The sequence below is a fragment of the Mustela nigripes genome, chromosome 4 (genome assembly GCF_022355385.1).
Source record: "Mustela nigripes isolate SB6536 chromosome 4, MUSNIG.SB6536, whole genome shotgun sequence".
NCBI lineage: Eukaryota > Metazoa > Chordata > Mammalia > Carnivora > Mustelidae > Mustela > Mustela nigripes.
In genome coordinates this window covers 96512203-96529555 of record NC_081560.1, presented here as the reverse complement: position 1 = coordinate 96529555, position 17353 = coordinate 96512203, and the positions used below count along the sequence as shown (strand labels likewise).

The following is a 17353-nucleotide window of genomic DNA, read 5'->3' as shown; positions in this document are numbered from 1 at the left end:
CTTGTAAAGTTGAGGAGAGACAACACCCAGGGCAGTGTTTGGTAAACGTAAGCATTCAATCAAGCGATTTCCTAGGAGGACCTTTTCCACTTCTATTTTAGTAGAAATGAGCTTCGTTTCTCTGAGCAGACTATGCTGCCTACAGAGCATACTTCTTGCTTCTGTGTCCCCACAAACATCACAAATACCGTTGAGAACACTTCCTGTACTGCTTTCAGGAGTCAGAGGATCCTTAAAAATCCACTGGCTCACATCTCTCATTTTGCAGTGACATGACAGTGCTCTGTCCAGGAGGCAGAATGGGACCTCTCTCAGGTTCTATAGTTGGGGACAGAGATGGACATAGATACTGGCCTCACTATGTCTCTTCCCTTAGAAATCAAAACAAAAAATAATGCGTAGGCATAAAAATATTTTGGAAAGACTGACAAAGAAGAAAGAGACAAAACAAAAACAAAACAACCATACACACACACAAACTTTACCCAAAGAATGAATAAGATATGCCCTAAAGGAAAAACCACCAGAAAGAAAGGATCAGGTGATTTGGGGGGGAAAAAAGTCAGATATTAAGTATTTCTTTCTTTTTCAGGTGAATATTTCTCAGATACTGATGGAACTGTTGATCCTGGAGCATCTGAACCCAGGAACCTGGCAACTTCCTGGTTCTCCTTAGAAAGTTTGTTGTTTTCTTTCTTGGGGGCAAAACCTGACCAGGAAGAATTTTCTGGGGGAAAGACGGAGACTGAGTAACATATGCCTCCACAGATCAAGAATGTCAACTCCTGTTTGACTAAATGCATGTCCTCCTTCTTTTTTTTTTTTTCTAAGATTTTATTTATTTATTTGAGAGAGAGGGGGAGCATGGGAGCACAAGCAGGGGGCAGGGGGCAGGGGCAGAGGGAGAGGGAGAAGATACTCCCCACTGACCAGGAAGCCCGATGCGGGACTCGATCCCAGGACCCTAAGCTGAAGGCAAACACTCAACCAACTGAGCCACTCCTGTACATCCTTATTCTATAACTGACAGTACCCTCAATTTTCAGAAATGGAAAAGACAAAGTGATGTGACTAGGTTTGAGTTGGAGAAGCAGCAAGAATTAGAAGATTCCTTCAGATCTTTAGGAAAAATGGCAGGACCCTTCAGATGCCCCATGGGCTGTGCAGGACACTTCAAATTTCATCGACCAAGAATGCTATTAGTGTTTTGGAAGTACCACCTCCCTTGCATACAAACTAAATTTCAGATCCCGTCTTGAACCTTCTTGACCACAAAAGAGTTTCATTTTTCAGGCAGTCTCGGGCCATGGGTGTTACAGGCAAACAATGGATCATGGAATACTCCATCATAAACTAATGATGTACCAAATGGTGAGGAATGTAAAATAATAATAAAAATTAAAAAAGAATAAAATGTTTTTTTAAAAAGAAACCCCTTAAGCCAAAAACAAAAAAAAAAATCAAAGAATTTGTTCAAGGAAAACAAATATGCAAGTAGAACTTAAAGCTAGTAGATACTACCTGTAAAGTAAAGAGCAACCCCTCTTCCACAGCCCGTCCCTCCCTCCCGTCACCAAGCTGCCTAGGGGAAGTCTAGGTTAGTAAATCTCTCTCCAGAATCTTCTCCAGCATGCATGCAAGTGTGTAGGAATGGGGAGTATGTGCGTGCATGTGAGATGCGTGTTTATTTTACAGAATGGATCACAATTTGCGTGCCATCCCGAATGCGGCCTGCCTGTCAGCATAGGTCTCGGACGTGTTCCGCTATGAAGGTGTTCACACCGACCCCGTTTGGAAGAGTGGGACAAACAAGTGTGTAGAGATGCCCCAGGTTTTTGGACATCAGAGCCAATGCTGCTCCAACACTCTGTGCTTATGGGTGCATCTCCAGGGAGAACTCCTTCGTAGCCCCAAGAGCTCAAGTCCACACTTGTCGAATTACCGGAATCGCTGGCCCAAAGGAGGCAGGGGATGTCTGGGACCGTGGCAAGAACTCGACTGTCTCCCCTGCACATGCGTCAGTGAGCGGGCAGCCACCAGGTTGGGCAGCAGCCACTCAGACTGAGGGGCAGAATTCAATACAAACTTGCAAACAGGTGGGGGGCAGGTCAGCCGGGCCCAGATGACAAGGCCAGGCCATCCTGCCCCAGACGCCCACCCAGGACTGGCCATGAGCCTGGGTGGCCCTAAAAGGTAAAATAATAAAAACCCACAGCCCACAGGGGCTGCTCTTGCAGTGGACACCTCGGGGTTTAGGACCAGACACCAGGGGGGCTTCTTATGCCTAGGAACATGGGAGCCATGGGGGCTTTGCTGGACGGGCTGGTGGGTCACCCCGCTCAGCACCGACTAGCGGGATAGTCTGTGACCCGCCCCTTAGGCTTTTATGTCCCATTCCCGACTGCTCCACTTCCTGGTCTCCCAAGATGACAAGAGCCACATCAAATATGGCTTGAAAGAAGATGTAGCTGCTTCCAAGCTTACCAGATATTCTAAGTTGTGCCTCAAAACTATGCTTTTCAATTTCTTTCTCCCGCTCCTCCTCCCCCCGCCCCTTCCTCCATCTCCCGCTTAAACACCTCAATTGGCACCTGCTTGGGGTCCAGAGCAGACTCATCAGTCACTCCTCCCTCCACAAGAGAATCAACATATATTGGACCTTTTCCAGGGTGCTCTCAGATTTTCCAGCAGAACTCATTTTATGCTTGGAGATTTTTCTATTCAGGTTCTCCAATAGGGATGAACTCTAAGACTTGACATAAAACATTGACACAACTTCCATCTTGGTCTTCCCTTCTGCAGGACAGCCTGTCTTCCTCCCTCAGGAAGACAGTGAGCGCCTTGGCCCCGGCACCCTGGAGGGGTCCTCATGGGCCCCCCACACCCCACAGGGTCTCACCTGAAACTCGGGACATGTCTTGACCCTCATCAGCATCCATTGTCCTTGGGTTATCTGAGAAAGAGAGGAAGGGATTTTAGCTTAAAGCAAATTACTAATAAGATAGAGAGAGAGAGAGACACGTTCTATGTATTTAACAACAAGGTTATCTACCAAGAATAATGCATTTTCCTCCTCACATACTTGCTGGAGTATCAGACTGGCACAGACCTTGATCCTTTTAAAAACAGCATTACAAAGATTTATAAAAATATCATTACAAGCACAGGAGGACCAAATTTGTTATTTATTGTTAATTTCCTACTGCATAATAACCCAAAATGCAAACTGACTGCAACAAAATTAAGCAGAAAATTAAATGGCCCTGGGTCATTGTAGGCACAGAATTCATTCTCTTGGCTGATCCATAGTTATGTTCTTTCTAATTTACTGAGCATGCATCGATGAACCTTGAGTCAGCTTGGTGACACGCGTACAATCAGCAATCAAAAAACGAAGCAATTTGCTGAAGAATGTCTCATTTACCCAGGCAGGGCTGCATCTGTGAGCAGCTCTCGCACTCCCTCCATCAATAATGAATACACCTCCAGCCTGGCAGATGGGCAACGCGGGCGCGTCCGTCTTTGTCCGCCACCGGCTCAGGGACCCTGCCTCCGACGTCGCCCATGCGCTCACGCAGGGAGAAGGGAAGCTCACGCAGCAGCAAAGCCAAGCGGGGAGAGCACCCACACCTTCCTGTTTGCTGACACATGGCTCGGCTCCTCACATCGGTTTAAAAAACAGAAAACCAACTGGGAAGAGCCGCCCTTGGTGGTGACAGCCAATGTCCTGCCTTGAGGGGTGAGCTGCCGCACGTGCTGGTGGGGGCAGTCGGGGCCCTTGACTGGCCTCGGAGATCATAGGTGCCCTAGGGGATGATCCCTGGGAGCCCAGGGGAAAGGGAGATCTGTGGCCAGCGGCAGATGACCTCAACCAAATCTGCTCGTTTATGCTCTGTTGGACAACCGACAGGACAGAACCTTCTCGAAGCAACACACTGAGTCCATCTGTTGGCTCTAACTCAGGTCACCTCTGTTTCTTGGGAGGGGGGGGTGCCTCGGCCTCTTTGGTTCAGGTGTGTGGATCTGAGTGTGAGGCCAGTTTGCAGCAGACCTGGCCACGGTCGGGGGTTCAGGGGACTGAACCATGCAGGCAGGGGCGGATACGTGCGTGTATAGAACAGCCTTTATGGTCCCCTGGAGTCCATATTTTCAATTTCTGTAGTATCAATACAAGTCACGAAGAAGACACGAATGACTGTCACTTTTTCTGGATGGGGAGGGGTTTTCATCTATTTCTGAAAGTCACTGAACCGGTCTGAAGCGTGACCTGATTTTTCCAGGCTGCTGTGGGGCACAGGGGTACGGCCGCTGGCCACAGAGGGGGAAGAAGGCCCTTGACCTCACGTGGGTTCTGCCGCAAGACTGAGGGTCCACGAGCCAGGTGAAGCCAGACAAACCAGCCCTGGGAACCAGCTCGAAACTGCCCGTGCGCCCAATGTCTCATGGCCCCCTACGTGAAAATCTATGATTCTTCTGAAACCATCCGAACAATTATAGAGAGACAGGATGGGCTCCCATGAGAAAAATCTTTGTCATCTTTGGGTGGCATGAATGTGGGGTTCTACTCAGTGAAGTTGGGCACAGTGCGGTGTCACTGACCTGTCTTCAAGCGCCCTGAGTTGAGTGGCGAGACAGAAGGCATTACTCAAATCTTGTTGTGACAAATCCTGGACTAACACAGAATCTGTAGAATGTTGACTTGGACCCTTCTCGCCATGCAAGTGACACATTTTTTACAACTTTGTTTTTTTTTTTTTTAACAAAGACAAGAAAATGCCCATAACTTCCACACACACAGTGCTTTTTACAAAAACAGGACATTAAACATATTCCAAATGTCCTCTTGTAAAGTGTTTTTTCATTGAATCTGTCACGTGTCTTTTATTTTGTAAATCTACATCAATGTCCTCAGTTCAGTGGCTACACACTTCTCAGCTGAAGGACTGATTTATCCGGTACCCCAGTGTCAATCCAAGCTAAGTGCAAGTAGAGAACTACTGTTTCCTCAGGCCCCCATCTTGGCTCTAAGGGAGAAGGTGTCCCCCGTCGAGGCACAGTGGGGACCCTCTGTGTTTGAGGCCAGGGCACGATCCATTCCCACCAGGTTCCCCATCATGCATCTGCTGGTTCATGTGGGAGATGTGACAAGTGCCACAAAGCAGAACACAGATGGTCCGAGTCCCAGACCAAGCTCTTCTGGGTGGGAGAGCCCTTGTCCTGGGCAGTCACCTGGCTTGTGCGTCCGATGTGTTCTTTCCTGGAAGCAGGCCCCCCAGCTCCCCCCCACGCCAGCAGCCTCCTGGACACTCAGGACACTACTGTGCTAGGGATCAGCCACACCAAGCAGAGGACCATGAATTGGTGTCAACGTGCTTGTTCCCATTCTCACTGAAGGTCCACACCCTGTCCCCCCACCATGCGGAACTCCACTGGGTGACCAGCACTGCTGAGATCTCCAGTCACACCCCCAAACGACCTACTGCCTATGGTGTGTGGCCGTGCCGAGAGGGCCCCCTTGCTTGGGGTAACAGTTGCTTGTCACCACTGTGCTGACCCTCTTGACAATCTGGGTGTAGTGCCCACCTTCCCAGGCTGCGCCGGGCCCTGAGAATGCTGCGGCCTGTCTGGCCTGCCATCACACGGTAGGTGTGGGACGTGACAAGCTCCCAAATTTTCATCTCTTGGGATGGAACAGTCATGATTTTGTGGAAAAAGTGACGGCTTTTAGGCAAAGACCAAAGGAATAATTTGGCAACAGGAAACTAATTGAGGGAGAGGAAACCACCTCCTCCGAGAAACCGAGGTCATAGAGAAACATTTGTGGGCATCTGGGAAGGGACAGCAGGACGCCACACCGTCCTGGCCACTGCGTGCACGACCAGGCTCAGTGCTTATTTTCAGGCAGTGTTTACCGAGCTCTCGTCTCCCACATGGAGTTGTGTCCAGGGCCGAGTGGAAAACATGGTGCGGGCTGGATATCATCTCCACGATCAGAAAGATGAGTTCATCCCACAAGTGGATTCATAACCATTATGAAAACCAGCCCTTAAACAAAAACCAGGACCACAGAGATGCCAGAGGCGAGGAATATTTCACAGAGGTGAACTGTGATTTTCTCCCCTGCACGGGAAAGACACAAACAACTAGAAGGCCAGAGTTCCACTGATCGACAGGGCAGAAAACACAACATCAGCAAACACCTGTCACCTGGGCAGTTCCCACAGCCCTGAAAGCTCTTATTGTTTCTCTGGAGCAAGCAGTTCTGCATCTCACACACGGGAAACAGATGCAGAGATAAGTGAAGGCCAACGTGACAGCAGCCGTCGCTGGCCGCCCCTCGACAGGAGCACACCGTCAGAAGCCGCTGCCAGCTCATATCCCACTCCGGAGCGGGCACGGAATGGAACATCTCTTCCCATCTTTCCTTCTGTCTCCTTCAACCCTCCTCCCTCCCTCTCTGTTTCTGCCTCTGTTGTCTGTCTGGTCCTTCTGCTCCAACAGGACTTTCCTAGTGTGCCCTCAGTGGGGTTGGTACCTCAGTGACTCCAGAAAGTGGGGGTTGCAGAAGATTGAGCAAAAGAAGTGAGAGACAGGAGCAAAGCTAGCCCAGAACCTCTGTGCTTCTCCAGCAGCCCCGCCAGAGAAAAGGGGTCTTACTGCCAGTGACGTCCCCAGTGAGTTTCCCTCAGGGAGAGGAAGACTCTGGAAAAACGCCACCTCCCTGACCCTGTCCTTCTTTCCTTCTTCCACACCCACGAGGGCCTAGGACCTGGCTCTCTCCTGGGAAGAACCGCCCTGGGCAGTCAGGGTTCCCGAGTCAGGGGCTGGGCAAGTCTCCAGGAGCGTCTTCACTTGTACCTACGAGCAAGCAGGTAGCCCCAAGAACAGCCCCGATAGCCAAAGGAAGCCCCGACGGCCACTGCCAGGTGCACGGGGCTGGCAGCGGTCCTCGGCCCTCCTCACGAGACCCTGCTTTCCCCTGAGATGAACACCGCTCTTCGCAGCACTTGCTATGAGACAGTAGCGCTCTCCCATACTTCTGAAAAGGTGTTGGAATTAATGAAGTCGAAATGAAAACCCAGGCGCCTGTCAAGAACCACACACTTTCCAAGCAGCCCAACGTCATGGCTATCCCAGCACTGCCAAGTGCACGGCGGGCTAACTGGCCATGAGCCATTCCCTGGGAGCACCCAGCCCCTCCATAAGATTTACAGATCTCAGCTCTCTGTGATTTAAACAACACACATGAAATTTAAAAAAAAAAAAAGCCATGTTTGTACAGCGGGATGCTGGTAAGATGCTGTCCCGCCTGTTTGAAAGCTGCTACCAGAGTCAATCTTAAAAGTACGAGTCACACACAGGTTTTTGTGACTCTGACTGGTGACAGCTGTTGGTGAGGCTTGTCATGGGCATCAACGTGCAACGTACACAAACACCGCGTCATCGTGCCGTATGCCTGACGCTAATATAATTATGCTTCCATCAAAACAAATACATAAATACCGAAAAACAATGCCTCTCCTCTTCCCTGAGACACATGGTCACCTCTGTCCAGCGCTATCTCATTTCTTAAGAACTTTGTATGTGCCAGTAAAAGATGGTGAAGGAATGGATACTGGTCTTGGCTAGCTTTGTTTAAATGACCGACCACGGCATTTAACAAGCAAACTGCAGAGAACCACAAGACCGTCCACGCTGTCCCCCTCGCCCACTGCTCTGTGTGAGGGCCTGGTACAGTGCCCGGCATGGATCTAGTATTCAAGACTCATTTGCTAAGTGTGTACCTTTAATCTTCACAATGAAGCCATAGGAGTACGATTATTGTACATAATTGTACATTATTTCCATTCGACGGATGAGAATGATGTAGGCTAACCACACATCAGCCCCGCCAAGGGCACGAACTAGACAACAATGGAGTGAACTTGAACCCACAAGTGCTCCACGGAGACGCACTCTTCACTCCACCACTCCAGCCTGTGCAAACCCCTCAGCCCAGTGCCATGCTCCCAGATTTCAGATGGGCAATGGACAAGGAGTGTGAACAAGTTACCTGTGTCCTAACAGAAAAGGAGTGTCTCCTTGGTAATCCTACACAAGCAAGGCAACTTTCATCACAAACCTTCTCCAATAAACTTAAAGTCTCCTTATTTGACAAGGTGCATGCTATTGATTTTTTTTTTCCTCCCCAACAAGTGAGGTTGCACTAGAGTTCCATTTTGGGGTTTTTCCCTTATACACTCAAGGATGCTTGTTTTGAAGGGGCTGGGCACAGGGGGAAAACACAGGCCAAGCCTATAAACTATTTAAAATGCCTTAGGTCACAGACCTCTTTAATGAAACCCATTATTCCTGCCCAGAGAGAGCTCTTTCATTTTGCAGATTGGTAGATTTTATTTTTGCAAATCTATCATATTGCTATGAATTACATGGTATCTTAAAAAAAATGTTCCAAGAGAAAGCTGAAGCAATTGGCCAGGTCTTTGTGTCTGGTGAGGGGAACCTTATAGATTTTCCTAACAACTTGACAAAACAGGTCAGGAGAACATAGAAACTTCTGGGCATTCTTATTTCATTTCTGATTCTTTTCATTTTTCAAAAATTAGCTGCCAATCTACACATTTTCATGATTATTCCACAGAGCATTGCTGGCGCAAATAACAATGAAAAACAAGATTTCAACAGGACAGCAGGGAATCCAATTTGGCTTTCAAACGGCTCCCCTCCCCCATATTTAACTGAGCCACAGAAGACGCCTCCAGTGGTTTGTTCTACAGCGAACCTGCTTTCTGAGGGCAAATTAGCTCAGATGTGCAATTCTGTCCTCACAATTTTTTTTCCTCCCTAGGGGCAGAAACTGATATGCAAAAGAGGAAGGGTCCGGGGAACTGAGGAAGACTTTTCAAAATACAGCTAAAAACCAAGCTGTGTGAAAATGGTCTGAGCCAAGAGATATTTAGTACAGAAGGGAAAGAACACACGGATATCACTAAATGGTATCACGGAGCCCCCGTCTCAAAGTGAGGTATAAGAAAGATGGGAGATACTGAATTCAACCTTTCTTTCCTTTCTTTCTTTCTTTCTTCTTTCTTTCTTTCTTTCTTTCTTTCTTTCTTTCTTTCTTTCTTTCTTTCTTTCTCTCTTTCTTTCTTTAACAGAAAAGGCAGGGGCCTGGGAAGGTCCTGGCACCATGCATTTCTCTTATGAAGAGAAGAGACCGCTCAGGAAAGACCACCTTGCTCCTAGACTGCAGGCTCTCAACATACCTGTAAGTTCTGTGTATGCAGCCACCATAGAAGAGACATACAGAGTCAAAGATTTACATACACGCTTATAGGACTTTTCCCGATTTTGACTGTCATCATGGGCCACTTCCTAAGCAGCTTCCTCAAATATAAATGGCTTTTTACACTTCGTTTCATCACTTAAGTCAAAAATCTAAGTTTAGAATCATTTCCTTCTACCCTCTTCCCAGTTTTAGAGACCTTCATGCATGGTCAGCAGCCATGCAGCAAACATGAGACTTAAACATCTTGAAAAAAAAAATGTATATATATATATAAACTGTCCCCAAATAATGATGGTCCCAAAAGTGCTGATGGTTTTGTCATTTATTATGATAAAGCGAGGAGACTGCAGAGCCCAGGCATAATTTTGTATTCCAATTTGTGTGAAGTGTCGTTTCCACTTTTTAAAAAAAATGCATAAATACAAAGTTACAATATTCACAAAGTGTCTTACTCAGCAAGACAATGGGCTTTTCTCACAAAGAAGACAGTATATTATCCTGCCTTTTCAGCAGTGATTTCATTTAACATATTAGCAGATCCTTTAGTGGGGACATGTGAAAGCTCAAAATTAAAGCCGAACATGCAAACCCACTTATAACATTCCAAATACATACATATATTCCAAACACACACACACACACACACACACACACACACACACACTTGTAATTCTGGGCCTTCTATAAGGTCATTGGGATATTTTCTTTCTTTCTTTCTTTCTTTCTTTTTTTTTTTTTTTAATTTCAGGGCTTGTGTGAGTTTCTTTGGTGAAAGATCTAATTTATTTAGACCCGAGAAGTACAATTCTCCAAGTCTTGATAGGAATGTCTAGTTGTCGACAAGTCCATACAAATATGTTTATTTCCAATAACTGAAAAGTCATTGCTGATTCGACCAACCACCAAGAACAATCTGCTAGTTACTATTAACCTTTTTTTTTTTTTTTTTCCATTTTGGATAAGTTTCTGTTGTCTGGTTGGTAATGAGACAAGATTTACAAAATCTAGATACACACACAGAGAAAATGTGTTTCGGAGCAAACATGCCCCAGGATTCATCATTACCCTGTTTATTTACCTCTTCTTATTCCTTGCAATGGAAAAGTCTGAGGGCGGGGGTGGGGGGCACCAGTAAGAAGGGAGGTTTCATCTCGGCTCTGGAGAGGGGGCTGCAGACGGACACCCTGATGCCCGCCCCGCTCCCCAACCCCTCAACGATGAGCACACGGACGGCTTCCGGGGCAAACAGGAAATTCTCCCTGCAATATGTGCTCTCTGAGCTCCCCAGTTCTACCAGCAACACTCACAGATCATCAACTAAAATCACTTGAAATAAGGTAACCTCATGAAAATGACGAAAAATCCTATGGTCACAGTTTTAAACTTGGTTCCCAGAACACAGAAATGTGGATTCGCAAATCAGGTTCTCTGAATCCCAGCCCGAGCTCTTAGTAGAACTCTGGAATTCACCTTGTTCACCTCAAACGGTCGCACTGAAGTCAAACCAAGCTGTTTTGAGAAGAGTAAAAGGGAGAAGACATGCATTCGGTAAGTTATCTGGTAAGAATGATCCCTCTGGCAATATACCAAATAATCATAGAAGAGAACACTACTTGATAGTCTCAACTGGCTGTTTAAGTTGGAGCGAATTAGCAAGACAAGTTCTAGATTTCCATTTTATTCTGTGAGAGAGAGCTCAGTCTCCCTGTGCTACAGCCCCAACCTGGAGGGCTCCCAAAGAGAAAACACCCAAAACCACAGAACGAAGGACATGGTCCACATGAATGCAACATCCTGGTGGGTTTGGGGGCCCCACCCCACCCAACATTTAGCCTACAAGGTCCTAATGCAGACCTGGTGGGAGGGGGGTGCGGGGGGAGAAAGCTTACAACTTCCTCATTTGAGGGGCCACAGAAATCGGCGTGTGTTTATTTGTAACCTGGCAGAGAAATGCTCTTGTCCGTCAGAGGGCAAAAGAGAGGAAAACTCATTTTAAACACTACCATCCGATTCCCTGGCAGCCCTTAAAGGAGCCTAAATTATTTATTTTCAATGCTTCACTTTAAGTATTTCACCGTTGCTGTTCAGCAAGTTTCATTTCTTTCACAAGAGCCCAGGCTGCTCTAAACAGAGCTGGAAATTCTTTAAATGCAGGGAAATACAGACAACTCTCGGCAGAAGCAGGAACACACGTGCAGAAAAGCACTAGAAATTTCCAAACCATTTTTAAATGGTAATTAATGGCCTTATCTCTAACAACCTCAGATAATTAGCAGAGTGATTTTGGTTGAATGAAGTGGGATACACAATTTATCAATATGTTTTCACTGTGGATCTCTTTGAATATCATTTTAATTTTCTGCCCTCCACAAAACTCGCCACAAAAGAGAAGGAAAAGGTCACTTTTTCAGGCTGGAAAGTGGGGCTCGCACCAGGGGGTCACAGGCTTGCTCTCTCTCTTTGCCTTAAAAGCACAGGGAGGGGAGGATGTTTCAGAGTGTCTCCGAAGCAAGCTCATAAAAGATCAATTCCTCATTTTCATTTCTCCTAAAGATTCTAAAGCAAACATCCCCCCCCCGGGGGCCAAGGAGGGGTCTTTTGTGCTGCTTCATGGGCTCCAGCCTGACCAGTGAAAATCGGATTCCACAAGAGAAATTCACCCCAAACAGGCGAATCAATATTCCTAGCAGAACTCTGTGCTTCAGAAAAGGACTCTGAGCCATAGTGTTCCATTTTAAATAGTTTCAAACTAACAGAAAACGCTTTAGAAGGCTGCTATCGGGATGATCTCCAAAATGGAGCCTGAAACTCTGTCGGGATGCGTACGAGCACTTAAAATGTACTTGATGCTGTTCTTAGTTGTTTCCATGGACTCCCAAGGCAACCTCCCCTCCCCCACCACCCCACCCAGAGAAAGGAGGAAGAGGGAGAGAGACCAGGAGGGAGAAGGAAGAGCTGGGAAGGGGGACAGAGGACCAATGCTGGGTGCCCCCTCCTCACCCCGCTGCACCCCCCTCAACCCCCTCCCCAGCCGGGAAGCCCTGCACCGTGTCCGTGACTGCTAACTTTTGGCGCGAAAATGGCAGGAAGAGAGTCAGATTGCCTTCAGCAGTGAGCTGATTGCTGGAGAAAAATGAATCATTGCACACTTGAGTGAGAAAATATGAAGAAGGCACTTTTCCACTAATTAGGCCCCATTTTAGGCAATCCGTTAAGCCGTGGCCCCGTGCCACCAGCCATCAGGAGGTGGGGCACGGGACAACCCGAAAGCAGCGCATGCCAATGGTGTCTAATGATGCTCTCCATCACCCAGACAGGCTGCGGAGGGGAGCCAGGCCGGGCTGGGCGGGCGCAGGCCACCAGGAAGAGAGGCCATGCTGGCTGTCCCCGTCTCGTAAGCGCGGCAGAGAAAGTGTGAGTGGCACTCACCCGTCAACCCGTGCCTCCCAGCGACCGCGGGGGTGCTGCCTTCCCACACCAATGCCGCTTTTGGAGGACGGGGGTCTTCGGACCCCGCGTCACGCACGTGGAGTCCCCTCCACTCAGCCACTTGGGAAGGACCCAGCTGCCCTGGGTGGCAGGCCGGTAGGCCCTGTCCTCTGCCACCGCCTTCACACTCCCCTGGGGCGGAGAGAAAGGTGGAACCATTCGCCAAATATGCAAAAAAGGAGGGAAGATAGTTTTCTCTCAGGAAAACAGGGGCAGGAAGGGAGCCTGGGCTTCCTGTGCCGACCGAAACTGGTTCCGAGATTATTAGGATGTCTCATTCGACAGGCCTGTGGTGGGGCCGGAGCTCTTTTAGTCAGCAGGAATTGTGAGTTCCCCAAAGGCCAACCGACGTGGCCGTGGCCGTGGCCACGGGAGAAGGGAAACAGGGCCGGGCCTGAACCGGGGAAAGACAGCGGACCTCCCACCTGCGACTCTGGGTTTTCACCACTTTTAACAGTTTGTCGCCAGGCGGGTCCCTGAAGACACCTGTGGGTCCCGCCTGTGGCTCACAGTCTACTCTGAGAAGGACACAAAGCCAATGGAAGTGAGGAGGACGTGGCCTTTAGGGGCGCGGCCACCACGGGCGCCCTGTGGGCCCCTCTCAGGAGTGACCCCCAGCGACGCACACACACACACACACAGAAGCGGGGAGTGGGGCCCTGCCCCACCCCCACTCAGGAGCGTGTGCACTGTGTCTTTTGTCTGGCTGTGTTTCACGCTGCACGTTTTGTCACGTCTGAGAGAGAGTTGTCAGAGGAGCATTGCGCGTTTAAAAACGACATCAAACAAAAGCCATCCTCGGAACGGCGCAGAAGGGGGAAGGATGGGAGTGCGTATCCCAGGAACCGCAGAGAGAGACCCCCCGGCTGTGAAGTCGGTTCTTAAACTGCCAAGAACGCAGTAACACCTTGGGTCTCCAAGAAGAAGCTGCTGGAGTCTGGTCTGGCGCACGCCGGCCCCATTCCTATCTCCCTCCCCATCTGAACTTTAAATGCACGCATGTGTATGTGTTCCATACCCATACTCTGCAACACAAACTCTCTAACGTCTAGATCACACATGCACCTGTGCCTGGTGTAAGCCAAACAATGACCCATCTCAAAGTGTAAACAAGATCAAGGTTCTTCTGAAAGCCTGAGAGGATGGGTCACTTGTTGCTTTTACATATTGTGTTTTGAGGACCCAGAATGATTGCGCACGCACCCACACCTGAGGGTTCTCAAAAGAATAACCTACCGACGCAGGGCAGGGAGAAACCTTGACAGCCAGGCCGTGAGGTACAGCATCTCGTGGCCGAAAGCAGGAGTCACAGTCCCCAAAAAGGCCAGTCAGGCTGACAAGTTCCAAAGCTTGCCATAGAACATAAAAGGGGCTCTGTGTGCTCTCTGTGAGCTGGCTCCTTGAATGGGTCTCCATCAGGATAAGTCAACAAAAACCAATACTTATCTCATAGTGAAATTGTTTCAGAATTACAAAGATTAGAGGAGCAGGAAAACACACACACACACACACACACAAACACACACATGCCACGAAATGGTGCTATCCTTGACAGATTCTGGGTTAACAGTGTTAGACAAACACCCAAAGTACTCATATCATTTACATCTACACTCAACAGTATAAAAAGGAAAACCCATCCTGCTTTAGTGAAATGTAAAAACCAACCAAACACACAGAACCTAAATGGCGATACTTTATTACTCAGGTTAGGTTTGTGACATGTGAAGACTCTTTCTCGCCCTGCCCCCCACACCTCTCTCTCTGTGCCCTGTGCATGCTATGTGATTGTGTGTGTGTGTGTGTGTGTGTGCACAGACTCAATGAATTCCTTTATTTCCTATATCTGTCAATGCACACATACTCTTGAGGTATACACAGAACACCTGTACACGTGGGAGGCGGGGGCGTTTCGTCACAGGGCATTCTGTAGGACAGTGTTGTGGCAAATTTGCAAAGTTTGACATTTATGTTGACAATATGCTGCCATTGGACCCAAACATGAAATACACCAATCCAAATGAAGGGAGGAAAAAACAAAAAACAAAAACAACAAAAAAAAAGAACCATCATCCATCCTCAAACTCTTAAGTCCCTAGCCAAGTGATGAAGGCTCGGTGGACCCCAGCACCATGGGGCTTCAGACGTCCTGGCCAGGAAATTCACTAGGATCTTAATTTTTCAACAAAGAAAATGGTGCCAAGGACAGCCTCAGTGTATCCTCTCTCAAGAGACCATGGACCAAGTTCTCAAAAGAATACGCAAGCATGCTTTTTATTTTAGGGACCCACAAGAATAGGACAAAACCCACTTTTATTTAGGGACCCACAAGCTCACCTGGTGAGACCCAGCGGATGAGCTCCTCTTGCTACCATGTTTCTGATTTCCCAGGAGGATGTGTAAGGATGTATCCTTTCAATTAAAACGCTGGTGAATTACACCAACAAGCAAGCATGCTGGAGTTTTTAGAGCTCCTGCCTTCAACTATCACCATGAAACAAAAGGGGAAGAAGCATGACCCTTTAACTCAAGCATCTGCTCTGGCCTCCGCTCTGGGGGACTCCAAGACCGGGAAGCACATTTTTTTTTTTTTTTTTTTTTTTTTTTGCCACGTAAAAAAAGGTATAAACACGTATGTTCCTGGAAAGTTTTGAAATCGGATGCATTCCATGAAACCAGGAGTGTACAGGATTTTAAAATATGCCATCATTATCCACATCTGTTCATACAAGTTATTTTTTTTTTTAACATGTTCTGCATATTCTATGATGGAAGCAGGTAATCCTGTCACGGATATTTGGCACTGTTTAAAATTTTTGCCACATATCAAATAACCTCATTTGCCACTAAAATAATTCTGACATTTAATTAAAAAAAAAAAAAACTGGTACTTTTAAAATTCCACATAAAAGATGGGTCCAAGGAGCCTCACCAAACATCTTCAAACAAAGAAACAAATTCACAAGGCTCCCACCATCTCCTGCAGTTTCCTGTCTCTCAACTCAGAACCAAGTGAACAAATCCTTGCAACCATTTCAATTTCTATGAAACTTTAAATATTGTCCGGATTAAATATTTTCAACCTCCATACGTTTTTCTCCCTTAACAGAAGTTGATTTGGCTCTCAAGCAAGTATTCGTTCAACAGCAGTTTGTGTCTCCAAGTTTAAAACAATGTACCTGGGAGCTGAGATGCACAGTCGGAAGCAGGGTGAGCAGCAGGCAAGCTTGCCTTGAACTCGCTCTGGGCCGGCTGCAGCCCAGAGCGACGGTGGGGGCACTGCTTTGGAAAGCTGTGACTGTCCGCTTTCTACACGCCATACTCTGTGCCTCCGAATTAGAAGGGAAAAAAACCATCTTCTTTTCCCTACAATTCCTTAAGAACCACGGAGGACCCTTGGCGATTTTTTTTTTTTTTTAAACATACATTGCAAATCCAGTCGCTAGTAACCTGATGCCTCATTACCAGGGAGTTTAGAAACCCGATAGCCAAAATCGCAGTCAGCGAAGTCCTACTAACTTTTCAAACCGGGGTAATTCTTCATCTTGCAGAAAGCGAGTTCAGGCACGATCTAATTATTTTACAGTATAAGCAAAACGCTCTCACCCCAGAAATAAGAAAGGAAAGCTCTGTACGAACGACTTTATAAAGCCTGACTTCCATGAGCTAGCGGCAGGTCTATACAGTGTAATGTAAGTGGGGCTAGAACGTCCCCCTCACGGTGACAGCAGGGCGCCGCACAAGCGCCCCACTGCCGGCCCGGCCCTGCGCCTGCGGTCGCAGCACAAGTTGGCGGAGGCTCTGACAACCTGGGCGCTCTCACCGTCCGCAGAACCAAGAGGCCGACCTGAGCGAAACCAGGGCTTCCGAATCTGATTACCCCGTCTTCTCATTCTTTCCTTCTCTCTCTCTCCCTCCTCTCTCTCTAATCCACCAGCTACCCGGAGTTTTCCTATTGAAATTCAATTCGAAAACACTCACATGGATGTGTGCGTCGCACTTTGGGGGCCAAGACTGATCCTCAGGCGCGGAGAGCAACCTCGGGGCCGGGGCTCCCTCTGCCCTGCCAGGCTCGCCCGGGCCGGCCGCCTCGCCACCTCCAAAGTCCCGCCCGGGCTCGGCGGCGCTCCGCGGGGACCCAGGGGCTGTCGCCGCAGTCGCCGCCCCGGGCGCGGGCCGCGCATGCACTTGTTAGAATGCCCTGCTAACTTGGCCGCCGAGCTCTTCCCAGCTTTCTTTCACAATGACTTCCTGAAGTTGCTCACTCGCATTGTTCCCCATTTCTCCGCCACCCTCCCCACCCCCCGCCGGCTCCGACCCGGCTTTTGCGCTAGCTGCCGGCCGGCTTGCCCCGAGCGCACAGCGCCGCCCACGGGCCGCGCACCTGGGCCCCTCCGCGCCGCGCCCCGCGGGCCGGCGCTTTGCCACTTGCGGCCGCCCAGATTGGCGGCGGCCGGAGCGCGCGCCCGCCGCCCGCGCACCGCAAACTTTGGGGAGGTGCACTCCTCCTGCCGCGGCGCTACCGGCCCGCAGCCGCCCCGCCCCGCGCGCACGGCCCTGCCCTTGCCCGGCTCG

The 17353-nt window shown here is 48.7% G+C and overlaps 1 protein-coding gene across 11 annotated transcripts in view; it reads right to left on the bottom strand.

Moving 5' to 3' along the window:
* IKZF1 (IKAROS family zinc finger 1) overlaps window positions 1-17080 on the bottom strand; it is a 94698-nt gene extending 77618 nt beyond the window's left edge. For 3 of the 11 annotated variants that reach the window (XM_059397174.1, XM_059397177.1, XM_059397178.1), the window contains exons 1-2: window positions 3425-3633; window positions 2900-2953 (exon numbers count right to left, since the gene is read on the bottom strand). In XM_059397174.1, coding sequence (XP_059253157.1) covers window positions 2900-2953; window positions 3425-3440 — 70 coding nt within the window. In that variant the 5' untranslated portion in view covers window positions 3441-3633. Of the gene's footprint in view, window positions 1-2899; window positions 2954-3424; window positions 3636-12718; window positions 13227-16759 lie in introns of those variants that run through there. The other 8 variants (XM_059397184.1, XM_059397185.1, XM_059397181.1 and 5 more) reach the window with 5 other exon arrangements.
* Window positions 17081-17353: the final 273 nt, after the last annotated feature.